General features: G+C 37.6%; 1 protein-coding gene across 3 annotated transcripts in view; it reads left to right on the top strand.

Annotated features, from left to right (window-relative positions):
- LOC306888196 (cadherin-13-like) overlaps positions 1-16,578 on the top strand; it is a 345,271-nt gene that overhangs the window by 117,758 nt on the left and 210,935 nt on the right. For all 3 annotated transcript variants that reach the window (XM_079446382.1, XM_079446381.1, XM_079446380.1), the window contains exon 3: positions 9,654-9,865. In XM_079446382.1, the coding sequence (XP_079302508.1) occupies positions 9,654-9,865 (212 nt within the window). The remainder of the gene's footprint in view (positions 1-9,653; positions 9,866-16,578) is intronic.

Below are 16,578 nucleotides of genomic sequence, written 5' to 3'. Positions count from 1 at the left end.
AAACAGAAATAACAAACAATAGCTTGTTACCTAAAAAGCTGTTACTCACAATCTAGTTAAGCCAGCACCATTTTATACATAGATTTTGTCTCTAAAAAAGTACCAATAACTTTTTTTCCCATGTTTGCTGGTAGTGTGAGATTGTGCGCACATATATTTATTCTAGGTTATGGGCTACAGTGTGCATTAATGACTGTGTATTTAGAAATCGAAAGACTCACCAAGGTACTTCACTTTCCTATGAAACGTTCCTTGTGGAAATAAGAGATGACTACAGGTCTGTCTGACTTTATACACTTGAAAGACTCTTAGCCTTGGTGGTTATTTCCACCACATGCTTTGAGCCAAATGTGAGTATTCATTCACACAACTTCTTGAAATATGTGCAGTAATCATATTTCATTGCGTACAAAGACATCTTTGAATGCCTGAATTGTCACAATTCAGATCTTACTACCTGTCTGAGGTGATACAGCGGTGGCTGCTCTAGATAACCCAATGAATCCAACAGAATAAAAACTTTTGAGTAGGCGTTTGAATCACTACAGTGATGTGATGTCCGCCACTCAACCCCCTTTACACAGATCATCCAAACCCTCATGTTTAATAGCAGAGAGAGCAAACTTCCCACAAATGGATTTTAAAACTCCTGACTCACTCTTTTATAATGATTTTGAACAGAATTCACATTCAATGCAAGATTATCTATCTATCTATCTATCTATCTATCTATCTATCTATCTATCTATCTATCTATCTATCTATCTATCTATCTATCTATCTGTCTATCTGTCTGTCTGTCTGTCTGTCTGTCTGTCTGTCTGTCTGTCTGTCTGTCAGCAATTATATATTTTCTGTAATGCTTAATTTAGGCTACATATCAACCGTTTAAGACAGGTTGTCAAGTTATTAGCTAACTGGACGATTTTGAAAATATGTTTTAAAAATAAAATAATAATTAAGTAGTTCCTGTTAATGGCTAAAACAGTGTTCCAGGGGTCACACAACTGTGCTGGCTGGATACCCACGAAAAGGCTCAAGGAACAGCAGGGAACAAAGTGCTTGGCTTAGGCCAAGGTTGCTCAGCCATCAAGCAGAGCTGAATCTGGTTGGCTCTAGCTCAGTGATTACCCACCAGCCTAGAGAGATCAATTTCACTGAAATTCCCCTCAACTGAGCAGCTGTGAATGTCAATGGGTTCCTGTGAAATGCCCCGGTGTAAATCTGAAGGAATTCCAATGGGTTTGTCTTTCTGGTCCAGTCAGGGATGCAATATTTAATCGTCCTTTTCAAGACAGCGTGATTTAACCGACTAGGCCGTTGTGAGACAAAAGCAGGCTAGGGTGATGAGGACGGTCAGTTCTGCAGGATCAGACCGCTCTTGTTAAGAGAGCCCTTGAGACCATCTCCAACCAAAGAGGTGAGTAGGTGGAGGTGAGCGGAGAATGTGTGGGATTACTGAGCTGGTTTGGAGACTTACCTTCAATTACATTTGACATTTTTGTAGTTCGCTGACCTGTCTATAACTCTCAAAGGGCGAACATGTACAAGCTGGTGTTTTGATACATCATGCGAAAATGTGGTTGGCTGGTCAAGGGCAGTAATCTCAGTAGACAGTGTAAGAACATCTTTCACCCAAAGATTGATGTCTTTATAAAGCTGTGCAGACCATGCAATTGTTGAGTAGATGTTTCTCGTTGCTGCTTGCCTGCTTCAGATCTTGGCTTTAAAAGGCTTTGCTAGTATCTTTACAGTATTAATATGTCAAACCTCAGTGCACTGCATGGAAAATGGGCTTTTGGCCCACCCATGGAGCAGGAAGCTTCTAAAGCGAATGTTAGATCAGCCCTTTAATGGTCTTGATCTGAAAATCCCAACATGAAAGGCCTGGGTTAGACAGAGGCTTCAGTTCTTCAATGGCTGACTGAAGAAGCCCACAGCTGGAGAAGAGCAGAGATGAAGTGTGATTGGCTAGTGCCGTGAGATCAGATGCTGAATCAAACTGGTCACTTCACCTCTGATCAGGAGTACGGGCCACTGAAATGTCATCCTAGTCGTCGCTTCCGACTGAGCTAAATCTTGAGTGACTGTTTACTTGACTGCCGATAAACATCCTCACATTCTAACAAGCTGGTTAATTTTGATTAAACCATCAGCCCTCAAAAGGAGAGTGGAAATTGAAACACTTAGAATCAATGATATCCACTGCAGGGTTTTAAGCCTGCTGATAGCGCAGTGGTGATGTGATCCAAAGTTAAAGGCAGGGATCTGTGCAGACGCAGCTAGGTTCAAACACCATGTTGTCATTCCAGAATTGGTTGGTATTTATTTAGCATGCAAACAACTGTTTTCTAAATCTTGAACTCTCATGAAAATGACTGAAAAATCCTGTTGAAATATTTTGAAAATGTCACGTACAGCAACGTTCTCTTCCTGGAACCACATATTTGTTTTTCTTAGAACAATGTTCCCATCAACCAAACAGATTTTGGTTGGTATTCTTTAGCTTCTCTTTTCTATTTGGTTTTTGTGGAAGTTAATGGTAGGTGTTAATGTCAGAGTTAGGTCTATTTTGTTTGAAATTAATGTCGTTCCAGTACCATAAAATGTTTTGTCTGGCAAAATCATGGTCACTGTACTGTACCTGTTGACTGAGAATAATTACGTTGTATGATATTAAATTAATGCTACAGCCACATTAGTAGATTGTTTAAATTAATAATTTTGTCCTCATAGACTTTCATTAAGGCTGGAATACACTGCACAGCATCTGAACAGATTTTAGAACGCTAGGCATCACACACTTGCCGGCTTTGTAAATAGATATAGAGGAAAAACTGGGCATGAAACACTGAGGATCACGCACTTCCAGACTTTCAAGTCGTTTCGAATGCAACAAACTTATGCACAAGCGCGCTTAGGAGATGTGACAAATGAAAACAATGTGTTCTAAAATCAGCTCAAACTTTTTTGATATCCTCCGATTGGATGGAATCATAGTCTGACGAAAACAAAACAAAAAAACCTTTTTCTATGTTTTTCTATGAAATCTGTTAACACATCTGCAGACAGGCTCTGATTTAAGACTACTGTCAAATTACCCAGACTGTAAATCGGGCCAGAAATATGGGCAAAAGTTGTAGTGTAATCCAGCCTTTAGTCACCCTGAAGGATTGGAATTGTTTATATCAGACACTTTTCATGAGACAGATTAAGTTACGCTTTCAGTTTTAGACAGTTTAGTTTACTTTAGGCAATGTGTTTAGGTTTGGAAGCATTTTTCCATTTATTTCCTTTGAATTTTTAAATAAAGACTTCTAATTCTGAAATTACTACGAAAAAAGAGAAAAGGAAAAAAAAAAAAAAAAACTAAAGGACTCTTTGTAAAGCCATAGAAAAACTGTTTTAGGTTCCCCAAAGAACCTTTCTGTAAACAGATTTTAATAGAACCATTTTTCTTTGTGTACTGAACATTTTAATAATCTAAAGAAACTTTAAATAATCTTTTGTTTAATGGAAAGATTCCATTGATGTTAAAGGTTCTTCATGAGACCATAGATGCCAAAAGTATCATCTTTATTTGTAAGAGTGTAAGAAGAAATCATATTAAATTGTGGCTTCTACAAGCATAAACCATTGGCTAAAAACCTCAAAGCTCATGGTAGGTCTTTCTGAAAAGGTTTATAAGTTATTGTTAAAAATCAATTACGCTGTGGAGAAAATTAATGAGATTTTTATACCAGAACTCTACTGTTGCGCTCTGTTGAGGTTTCTCGCTATCAGTTATTGACACAGCTTTAATAAGTAAATTAAATGTTGCTAGCAATTATCAGATCTGGGCTTTATTGTTATGTAATGTGCATATCAGTGATAAAATGCTCGCCTGTGTATAAGCAGGTTCCTGTGTGTTTTTGAATTCCGCCGAGGCTCACCGCACAACTCCTGCAAGCTAATCCTCATAGCACGATGCAATTTGAGCTCAAAAACACTCATTTTAAGACGAGAGGGGTCTGCTATTGACAGCCAACATCAAAGCGGTCCATAGCTATATGCTCTCCGAAACACTCCTGTCCTCTACAGCAACAAACACACAATACCATCAAACACTCACTGTGCTGCCTTTGAAACGCCTGACACTGTTTGCTTTGCTACTGGCACACTATAAAGAGCTTCCCGTTCTCATTGAAAGCAATCAAAAGTGGTGTAATGGAAAGGGAAATGAGTAAATACGAGGCGCTTGAGAGATTTACTGTCTTTGCTTGATTCGGTTTTCCTCGAAGAGTAATCCTTTGACTTTGCTGTTTGTTAAGCACAAATGGTTGTTTTCCTGACCGTCCTCAATTATGCCAGCAAGCAGGAATGCTTGACAATGCGTTTGTGTGCAAATATGTGTGTGTTGGTGGAGGCATTTGTGTTCAAAATGGCCCTGAAAGCTTTTGTGTTGAAGAAGATAAAAGAACTAACGGCCGAGTTGAAAAGGTTAAGTGCTCAAAGAGAAAACTTCAGTGGATTTGATTTGTATTGATTTTGTTAGACACTGCACTAACCAGTTACCCTGCTTGCACCAAACAAACAGAGCCGAGGAAGCAAAACAGCCAGAGATGGAGAGGTGATGACTCATGACATATCTGTTCTTTCTTTCCTCCCCCTTTCAAAAATGGAAAGAAACACACAAAGAAAAATGACCGAAATTTGTTACTAATTCAGCACTTAAATTTTAGTTAAAAACAGTCATTTTTAAATAATCAAATGGTGTAGTGACAAAACTACTCTCCTTCTTGTTCTGTGTAAAATGTTGCGTTCTCCTGGGAAGTTCTTACTTGCATATTTGGAAATCGTAATTACTACATGTGTGCTCTTATGATTTCTAATGTTTTCGCTTCCCGACAAAGGCTTTTTAGCTCTAATGCATGGTAATGAAGAGCAAAGGATGCACATTAGGTGTGTAATTGCTATATTTGATCATTCTTTGGCTGCCAGAGTGTTGAACAAGTTGCTGTTTTATACTCCAACATGTGTTTAAATGTACATGTTTAGGAGTCTGTGCATCTTTTAACATCTTTTATCTCAGTGGAATATATAGTTCCTTTATGCAGTTTAAATTGAATGCCATTTTTTCTCCCTCCAGATCTCTAGCATATTTCCAGTTCTTTTAAAATTGTTATACATCCAGTTTATGTGCTTATATTAATAGAGTAATTAAGTTTAACTTTTGAATGTGTTGATTTATTGATTTATTTTTCAACTTTTGTTTGTTACCTAGTAGGATCATATAAATGAACAACTTTTATTTACCACAAGAGAGGCAACACAGGTAAAAGAGATTAAAATGATGAATAGTCAAAGGACCCAAGAAATATATTTTTAAATGTAATTTTTTTTCTTTAAATAAAAATTATGTTATATCAACTACCCATTTATTTATTTATTTATTGTGGCTTAGGTGGCAGAATGGCTGCAAATATATGGGGGAAAAAACAGCTCTGTAATTCACTTGTCATGTGCAGTTTTAATAAAACTGATAAGAAATACCGTTTCATGGTCAAAATAATTATGACTGAGGCAACAAAAATGACACTCGCCTATGATATACACTCATTTTAACCTGCTGCCAGTGTTTATTTTCCCAGATCCCACTTTTAACTGTCTGACCTAAGATGGATGACTATTGTTACACCAGCAATCACAGAGCACAATTTGACAAAGGCCTTGTGAGATGTTGAGAAACACAGGGGCGAGTAGAAGATCTAGATGAGAGAGGAGGACAAAAAGCAAGATTGAGATGAGCAAGAGGAGCAATTGTTGAAAGGTGGACATTTAGAGATTAAACCAACTACAAAAAGCACACATGAACAAGTTGAAAGGCTAGGAAACAACAAAGCTGAGAGTATAATTAGAGCACACATGTGTTCCTCTGAGCTCTACAATTGTGCTGTTGATGATAACCTCAACAGTGATAGGTGGGTAGTTTGACAGACAGACTGAACTCATTACAGCCGAGGTGCAGGAGTAGATCTCAGCACACAACAGCGGCACACACTGCCCTGCACCGCTGCCGTCCCTGGAGCCCGGAGAGAGACATGAACACGGGAGCTCATTAAGACCCTCAGTCTAACTCTCCCAGTGTCTTAACCCGAGCCCACATCACATTCAGAGTGTGAGAGATTGACTCTGACTGTAGTGCTCACAGCAGCTGAGGAGAGCTACTGCTGTTGATGATTATCGGTAACTGTAAGGGAAAGACAGAAAGAAAAGAATCCAGAATGATCTTTCTGTTTCCCCTGGTGATTCTGTGTCTTTCAGTTACATACAGGACCTGTGGAAGAGGGCTGTGTGTCTGTGTATGACTACACCACATGGTCACTTTTTCTTTTTTTCCTGACTTTCTTCTTGCCAATTTCACCTTTAACTTGATCATTAAGGACTGTATGGCACTGCTCTCTCTCTCTCAAGATGCGTTTGCGCAATATTTATTGTGAAAAACACTACAAAAATAAATAAAATCAAAATATTATTAATTTTAAAAAGTTTTCCTCCAGGTTTATATATCTAATAGCATTATATATGATATAAAAACATTGCCATCCTACTACTTTATTAGCATCCTAATACCTAAACATTCTTAATATGATGCAAATATTTGCATATAATATTCAATATATATATGTTTTTACTTTAGGGGAGTAACAATTTAAAACCAATTATTTAATTTTGCATTTGTTTAATTTAACATTGTCTTAATAATACCATCGTTACTATTTTCCTCACACAATATTGCAATTTTTTTATTAAATTTTTTTTGCACTCAATAATTTTTCTTTCCCTAAAGAAATAAATTATTAATTTCAAAACATTTCAGCAGGGGCATTGGTGTTTTTGGTTTGTATTTTTCTTTTAAAGAACTGTCATTTGTTTGTCACTAAAGATAACACAATCAAAAGACATTTTGACTTTTTTCCTCAATTGTATCCTGTATTTCATATTATCTAATCTAATTCAGTTTAATTAAGAGATTCAGTTATTATTGTGGCACTACACTGTAGATTTAGAATAGCAGATTTAATACGAATGTATATAATGTCTTGATTATTCTTTAAATGTCCTGAATTACCTTAAATGTGTTAATTGCCTGTATTCCTCTCCCACCACAGATATATATTTTGAGTATTTACTTCAGAAAACGCATAATGCATAATTTCCTGCCATGCTGCCTGCTTCCTGGAAAAAGCCTCCCCCACATTAACCTACACATGGTTTGCTGTCTGTTTTTGGTATGCAGTTGAAGTGCCCACTTGAAACTTGAAGTAACGTCCTTATTCTTACCTCTGTGGGTGTCCAGATTGCTTGCAGTGTAAAAAAATCACACAAAAAGTGAATTTGGTTGAAAGGCATCAAGATACTCTTCTCTGCACTGTTGAATGATCCCTTTCGATGGAAACAGGTGCTTCCGCAGGCAATAAAATGACTGTTGATTCGATTACCTGCAGTTTCATCACCTGTGTTCGTGGAGGTTATCGATAGGGCGTCACATTACTGATTCTGCCTCAATTCAATTAGCTGAACAGATATGTGAGACACTCTGTGGTCATACCGTGCTAAAGCTGTTAGCATCACCGCAGTCCTCGCTTCAGGATGCTTTGTATGGTGGTGCATGTTTAAGTGAGAGAACAAGACAATATCTTCATCTTGCACCTACACCTGCTTGCCTGAGTAAAACATAATGTATTTTTTATCCGAACAACCAGCGTGGCTCACAAAGGAAGCAGATTTGAGGAGAAAAAAAACAGTTGTGAATATAACTCATGCACAGGTGTGAGGTGTTCGAAGGTTTTTCCAGTTTTGGCGTCTTGCAGTGCGCAACGTATATCAAAGCTGCTAAGCAATTAAAGTAATTGGTCACAGAGGCATTCGTTATTGACGTGTCATGCTAAGCACCTCTGGTTTTGGAGCCGGCGTTGCCACATTAGTCGTTTGAACGGAAATGCGATTTCTGAGCGAACGCAAAATAATGTTACTGGCATTGTTCCAGCTCACTCACTCAAATGAAATCTTCATTGAATGCATTTAAATGGCACATTTAAATGTGGCTATAGCCTGTTACAGTCCTCACTTAAGCGTTTATGGATGTAATAGAATTTAAAAAAAAAAATTGAAGGTTCAAAGGCTGAATCTCTGAAGGGTTTTAATGCATGTGCCTTTGCGTGTATACATGTGTAGCCTTTGGAAGGCTGTAGAAATGTGTCATCCTATACAGATCCTGCTATGCTTTTTATACCGCAGTGAATGGATACATACTGTAGTTGGAATGATTTCTTGCTTATCTGTCGCAGCATGCTGGGAGTCCAGTTTAAAGACAGTGAGACTATAGGAGCATTTTTATACCAATATAATAATATGGTTACTATAATAGTGTATAATGTAACAGCTATCACTGCTGTTCATATCAGCTATTTTAAAGTCTTGTTTTTGGATTGTTACATATGGGGAAGCTGTTGCTCACTACTGTTTAAAAGTTTGGGATCAGGCAAGGTTTTTTTTTATTATTATTCTTATTTCAAACAAATGTTGCTCTTTTGAACTTCCTATTTATTAGTATTATCCTGAAAATATATATGACATTTTCCACAAAAATATTAAGCAGCACAGCTGTTTTTAACATTGATAATAAGAAATGTTATTGTGCAATAAATAACCATATTAGAATGATTTCTGAAGGTTCGTGTAACACTGAAGACTGATGGCTTTTTTTTGTTTGTTTTTTTACTGTATTTCTGACTAACCACCCCCCCCCCCCCCCCCCCCCAAAAAAAAATCACTTTGGTTATTATGGCTATTTTTTAAAAAAAATGAATGAATGGGGAACATTTTGTCAGTTAGAACATAATGAATATTGGCATATTTGCCAGAATAATAACTATGTGCCATAATTAAACAACTTGAAGATTTTGTTCATACTGCCTAATTCACATCTATTCCCCCCCAGGTCACCTTGTGTTACAAGAACATAACTTAGAGTGTCAAAGAGGATGGTAAACAGGCAGGAAAAGAAGAGTTATGGATGAGAGAAAGAAGGATGGGGAAGGGAAATGAGAGGAGGGATATGTCACAGAGGACGTGAAGAGTGAAAGCGAGGTATGGGGCGTCGAGATAAGATGGAGACGGACACGATCAGAGGGGATAAGATGGCCCGGTGTGGCCGTATCTTCCTTGGTCAGACCTGATGGGTGAAGATGAAAGTGGAGTCGATATTATTGAGGGTTAAAGTTCTCTATTTCATGTTGATAACCTTTGATGAATGGGCCATATTTTATTTTTTACTTGCTTTTAGCTCATGGATGAATGAGCGCTGGGATAGCTTCGTCAGGCATAGTCACCTTTTCAGGGAAATTTTTTGCAACTGCAAGTCCATTTTTCATCAACCGTAACAGATATATCCCTTTCTTGACAGTTTTTAAATTGGAAGCTTTACTAGGTTGACTTGTGAAAGAATGCGGTCATCCTAACAATGCTAACTATCGTTAATCCTATCGGTTAACATTTCTTTTCATCATACTGTATAATAAGTGAAATGTATTGACTTGGTTTCAAGTGTCAGACTTTATTTCTCCTAAGCTTATATGTCAATCTTTTCTTTTCTCTTGCATTCTCTGCAGTGGTTTTTGATGACTGCGCTGGAAATGAGGGTGTTGAGTTTGACGTATCGAACCCTGACTTTCTAATAGACGAGAACTTGAATCTGGTTCCCCGAAGACACGTGATTGACAGCAGAGATGTCATGTTTGTCCATGGTGTCAACGTTCATGTTGATGACTTGGCACAGGTGACTATTACGGGAGCACCATCCAGATCTCCTCAGACACTCAAGGTAAGCATTTCTCTGTGAGTTGATTTTGTGTGTGTGTGTGTGTGTGTGTGTGTGTGTGTGTGTGTGTGTGAATTTGTTAAATGGCCTGAAGTCTTCAATCTTGTAATTTTAAATGGTCTTCTGTGCTGGAGACATCATATGTCTGGACACCCATGATTCTGTTCTTTCAGAACTGGACGTAGGTGTCAGTCAGTGTGTCTTTACTGCCATCGTATTGACAGATTCCAGCTCAGACTAGAAATTACCCATCATGTGCTGTCATGGTATTGTTGAGGACAGCCACATATTTCATTTAGAGGAGACCAGTGGCAGAAATTAACTTTGTTTTCTTATTAAATGGGGAAAAATGCCCCCCCCTGGGGCTTATTTTATGTTCATAAAGGGCTTTTTTTTTTCTAACCACATAAAAACACAGCATGTTTTCTAATTATGTTACATGCTTCATTTGAATCAATTCATTAGAATGAATTGTCAATCTGACCAATTATGGCTATAACTGATGAAATTAAATGAACATTAACTTAGTAGATGTACACCATGCACAAGATATTATAACATGTACATTTAAAATAATAGCTTGAATTCTAAGAATTACTTATTTTGAAGGGTTTTATTGGTTAATAGTGATTGAATTTCAATGTAGGCTATACACTACCGTTCAAAATTTTGGGGTCAGTCAGATTTTCTTTATAAGAAATTAATACTTTTTTTCAGCAAGGGTGCATTAAATTGATCAAAAGCAATAAATAAAGACTTTCACATTTCTTTCAGATTTCTTTCAAATAATTGCTCTTTTGAACTTTCAATTCATCTTTCTATTCATCAAACAATCCTGCAAAGAGTATCATTGTTTCCATACAAATATTAAGCAGCACAACCGTTTTCATCTTTGATAAAAAATAAGAAATATTTCTTGAGCTAATCTGCATATTAGTATAATTTCTGTATGATAATTTGACACTGAAGACTGGTGTAATGGCTGATGAAAATTCAGATTTGCATCACAGCAATAAATTACATTTTAAAATATTAAAATAGAAAACAGTTATGTATATATTTTTTTATATTTTTAACAATATTACTATTTTTTACTATATTTTTCAGACTTCTTTCAAGAGCAAATCTTCAGGACTATAAGCTTTTGAAAGAAAGAAAAAGAAAGAAATACATTTTTATTTTATAAATATAATTCACTCACTCACTCACTCACTCACTCACTCACTCACTCACTCACTCACTCCATTCATTCAAGAATACATGCAATACAATACACACATGCAGTACAGAATTCGTATAGGAACACTTAGGTCATACTGTAGCTGTATTAAATTGCAAATAGTGCCATAGTGAATGAAAAGCAACTAGCTCCCACCTCTTTGAGATGATAAACTATGAATTATACTCTCAGATGAGATATGTAGCATGAGTGAAGTGATTGCTGTGTGAGAGAGCTCGGGGAGAACAGCGGTGTGTGAAGAGGCTGAGGCGAGAGCATGGAAGCAGGGTCATTATGGATCATACATCCTGTAATCACAGTCAGACTAAGGCTTCAAAAATAAAGCTCCCCTCAACCCACTGGTTTGTTCCTGGCAGAAAACCTTGCATCAGCTAGTGAATGCCGAAGGGAAGTGCTTCTTATTGATTCCATATTTGACTTAATGCCCATTTTATGGGATTTTGATCATTGATAAGTGTGAGTGGAAATGGAAAAGGCTTCCGTCTTCCCCAGAGGTTGACGTGATGTAATTCTAGCCGCCGTACAAGCACAGCAAGCCTGAACAAAAGGCCTTATGAGAAAAGTGAGAATTCAGGGTATAATTCAGTATTTTACAGAGGATCAATATACAAATTAATTTGATGATTTGTTTTCCTCTCTAACATTTCTATGTCTGAATGAGACTGTCTTATCTTGTGGAACCACCAAATTGAGTAGAAAAAAAATGCAGTGAATTTGTAAGACTTTGACATTTCATACTTTTCAATCTGTTGAAAAACAAGGATAAATATACTGGGTTCTTTCTTTCACAGTCCTTTTTCTTTTATTCTAAAGAAGAGGATGACCTGGTCACAAGGTTACAGGTTGGAAATCTGTCTAGTTTATTGCCTTTACTTGTTTATTGGCCTTTCTGGTGTTTTTAGCCTTGGCCGGTGGTAGTAATGTAATGTTGTTGTTTCATAGAAAGTGGTTAAGTGCTGAAAAATAAAACATCTGAAACCACTGTAAGATTTTAGCTTATCTGGTTTGATCATTTTATAGGCATTTTAGGTACTTATCATCTAGCAGTTCCTGTGAAAGTTTGGGGTTACACAGGTCTTTTGGGATGAATCACTACAGGCAGAGAATCTGCAATGCAAACCCAGAGGTTTCTGTCTGGCACTCTGACTCCTCTCTCCGTCTGGATAAATGAGAAGTCAGAAATGAGTAATGATACGTCCCAATAGGGCAGTCAGCAGCAGAATGGCAGAATTGACAAGGACACGGTGCCTCTGACAACCCTTTGTCCTAATTATTGATGAGTATTGATGACTAAGGAAAAGCAAATCGAGGGTTTTGATCGCATTTTAGCTTTTTATATACTGTTAATAAGATTGAAAGTTTTAGGTGCTTTAGAAAAGTACTTAACTCTGTACACTCTGTAAGACTGGGGGAACTTTGGTACTTCTAAGACAACAGTGGTTCCCTAGTTAAGAACACACATGTGAGAAAGAAAAAAAATACTATATTTGGAATTTATTTGCTTTGGAATATATATATATATATATATATATATATATATATACACACACACACACTCACCGGCCACTTTATTAGGTACACCCTGCTAGTACCGGGTTGGACCCCCTTTTGCCTTCAGAACTGCCTTAATTCTTCATGGCATAGATTCAACAAGGTGTTGGAAACATTCATCAGAGATTTTGGTCCATATTGACATGATAGCATCATGCAGTTGCTACAGATTTCTCGGCTGCACGTCCATGATGCGAATCTCCCATTCCACCACATCCCAAAGGTGCTCTATTGGATTGAGATCTGGTGACTGTGGAGGCCATTTGAGTAAAGTGAACTCATTGTCATGTTCAAGAAACCAGTCTGAGATGATTTGAGCTTTGTGACATAAGATGGGTACACTGTAGTCATAAAGGGATGGATATGGTCAGCAACAATACTCAGGTAGGCTGTGGTGTTTAAACGATGCTCAGTTGGTACTAAGGGGCCCAAAGAGTGCCAAGAAAATATCCCCCACACCATTACACCACCACCACCAGCCTGAACCGTTGAGACGAGGCAGGATGGATCCATGCATTCATGTTCTTTACACCAAATTCTGACCCTACCATCTGAACATCGCTGCAGAAATCAAGACTCATCAGACCAGGCAACGTTTTTCCAATCTTCTATTGTCCAATTTTGGTGAGCCTGTGAGAATTGTAGCCGCCGTTTCCTGTTCTTAGCTGACAGGACCGGCACCCGGTGTGGTCTTCTGCTGCTGTAGCCCATCTGCTTCAGGGTTCGATGTGTTATGCGTTCAGAGATGGTATTCTGCATACCTTGGTTGTAACGAGTGGTTATTTGAGTTACTGTTGCCTTTCTATCATCTCTAACCAGTCTGCCCATTCTCCTCTGACCTCTGACATCAACAAGGCATTTTCGTCCACACAACTGCTGCTCACTGGATATTTTCTCTTTTTCGGACCATTCTCTGTAAACCCTAGAGATGGTTGTGCGTAAAAATCCCAGTAGATCAGCAGTTTTTGAAATACTCAGACCATATATATATATTTATTTGAAATGCATTTTTTCCTTTCTGTCACCTTAGATTTCACGGCTTAAGATAGTTCTTGCAATCAAACAAATCAGTATTTTCCTGTTGCTCCAAAGTTATTTTTCACATTATCATTAGGTGATTGCCTTAAAAAATGTGTGCCCAGAACTGTATGCCATCTACATTTTAGGGAAGCCACAGCAGCCAAACAAGTGCCTTTGAGACGATTGGGAATGTTAACATATGGGTTTTTTCAGGTATTATGAACCAGCTTTTGTCTTGGAAACTCTCACAGCTCAGCCATTAAGATTCAAGTGCCCCTTTTTCAACACCACACCATTAGCAACAGCATTAATGTTACTAAAAAAGCCATTATTACATGATTCACTTTTGAAACTCAAAACAATCAACGCTGTGGTTGAGAAACTCTCTCCAAGTCTTCTGTCATCTCTCTCTTTAATGAGACAGCATAGCTTGTTTGTCTTTCACAGGTTTTGACAGTTCTGGGGGCAATCATGGAAACCTTTGAGATGGATAAAAAAATACGGTTGCAAAAATCTTGCCTGTCTTACATGCAAATATATTTTACTACAAGTGTCATAAGTGTCATTCACACACATTAACGTTATTACATTATTGTTTTCAGTGTATTTTAATGTTATTTATTCTCTCTCTCTTATTGTGTTTATTTAAACCTTTAATTAATCATTTTTATTTTATAACTTTAACAATGTAAGTCTAGTAAATTTTTTATTTATTTTTGACAGTCAAGTGCAGACAGGGAAGTACGAGTGAGAGAGGGGAAATTAGATTAGGACATGACCCAGGTCAGGCTTGAACTTTGGTCCCCATAAGCCAGCAGCTCATTTTGTGATGTTAAAGTTGCTTGCATTGCAGTTTTGACCATAATTTTCAAAAGGTAGTTCAGGTTGCATAATGTTTGAGGCTCAGAGCTGTTAACAGAACATTTGCTGGTTCAGTTCCATGCAAGGAGCTAACCATGAGCCGTCAGATGTTTGCAGCGATTGAAAATAAGCTAAAACATATTAAAACTGCTTAACACACAATTTATTTGCTAAATGGTGGGAAGAATTTCAAAAACCGTAATCCTCAATGCAGCTCAGCAGTGCAATGTACTCTACGGCTGGGATTCGTATGCCACTAATCTTTAAGCCGCCCTGTTTCAGTTATTAATGAGAGCTCAAACTAGCTCACAGAGCGGAGAAAGCCGAAGCAGGGATGATTGTACCTCTGTAATTTATGAACAGGAAACATTAAAGATTCATGACTATCTTCTTTTCAGCATGTCAGCACACTCTAGCCAACAGTGTTCATCACTGGCAGAGGCAAGGCATAGCGAACGCATACAACAGACCTTGCGCTCTGTTCTCAGAACGGTGTGGTGCATTTTTCTGTCCTTGAGAATGCAGTGGGTAAGAGTGGCAAAGGAGTTCATCAATAACCTCAACACAGACCTTCATTTTTCCAACAGAGAAGGTTCTTAAAGTTCCATCAGTCTCTCTTGTTCTCTCCATCGCTCACTACGGCGAGTTGATGAGTTGACGGTTGATGAGTTGATGTTTCATCTTCACCGTAATACCCGTCAATCTGTCACTTATGCCCCTTATGTAGCGGATGAGAATAACACAAACTCCCCTTAAGATGGGAGGACATATTGGTTACTTTCTCATGGAAATGTGCTCACAGCCAAGGTGAAGGGACTGATATGATGCTGTTCTGACATGTTATAAGTTTCAATACAGCAGCTGAAGGACACATAGTGAAAGCAAAGGTAATTCAAGTATGATTATGATTTGAATTATTACACAAATGAGAATGTTGCATTTCCATAGAAGTGTAGTTTTAATACTATAATATGCACCCTTTAAAAAGACCCTAAAAATGAAATTCTTATGTCAATTCGAAAACTGTACGATTTGATGATGATCTTCAGAATATACACATTTTGAAGGATGCAGGGTCCAAATCTTCTTTTATTGTCAAAAAGAAAATCATGCAGGTTTGGGGAAACATGAGGGTGAGTAAATAATGACAGATTTCCCATTTTTGGGTGAACTCTCCCTTTAGGGCCATGACATTTGAAATATTAAATATTAAAACTGAATGAATAATTTAAGTGAATGATTCAATGACTTGCTTGTTTCATTTCTGAGTGAATCAATATTTCTGAATGAATCAAGTGAAATATTCAGTGACTCACTAATAGACAGTATTTTGCTGACTTGCAGTTAGATACTTTACAAATAGAAGGTAATTCTACTCATGCGATTATTATTTTAATAAATTAATAAATTATTGATAAATTAACACATGTAAACCAAAGGACGAGTTTATTTTAAAAAGTACCTCACTTGCATCAAAAACTAATAATATAAAACAAATTGCTCTGATTCTGAAATATTGAACTACCTTCAAAGGTGTGCAATATATGCGTGCATAGATTAGTATGCACCATCTTTGAGTGTGAGTATCAAATGCAGCCAGGTTATGATGATGTGTCGCATTATGTGGCCATGAATGATGCCAGAGTGATTCAAACAAATGACTTTATTCTGTCCGTTCTATTCCACCTTTGTACACTCCGTCATCCTGTCAGCCATTGGACTCCAGCAGCTCTGAATCCAGCCTCTCACATTCCCCCATCACTCCACCACAACTATGCCTGACCAAAGACATCCAGCAAGGACAGAACATGCTGTGCTTCTGATGCAAATGGAAAGTTTGTGACCGCACCCCAACGGTTTCCCGCCCAACAAAAAAAAAGACATACGAGTAGGACACAATAAATAGCTTGTCAAGGGTATCTCTCTGTCTGTAGAGTGCATGCTTAGCGGGTTGGAATTTGGAGAACAGGAACAAAAGAGATAGCAAACAGAAATAGATGGAAATAGAGGCATAAAAACGACTGGATTGTCAAAAAAAGGCTTC

Source organism: Barbus barbus (assembly GCF_936440315.1).
Source record: "Barbus barbus genome assembly, chromosome: 22".
Taxonomy (NCBI): domain Eukaryota; kingdom Metazoa; phylum Chordata; class Actinopteri; order Cypriniformes; family Cyprinidae; genus Barbus; species Barbus barbus.
The sequence above is the reverse complement of the archived record's forward strand: the minus strand, read 5'-3'. Positions and strand labels throughout refer to the sequence as shown.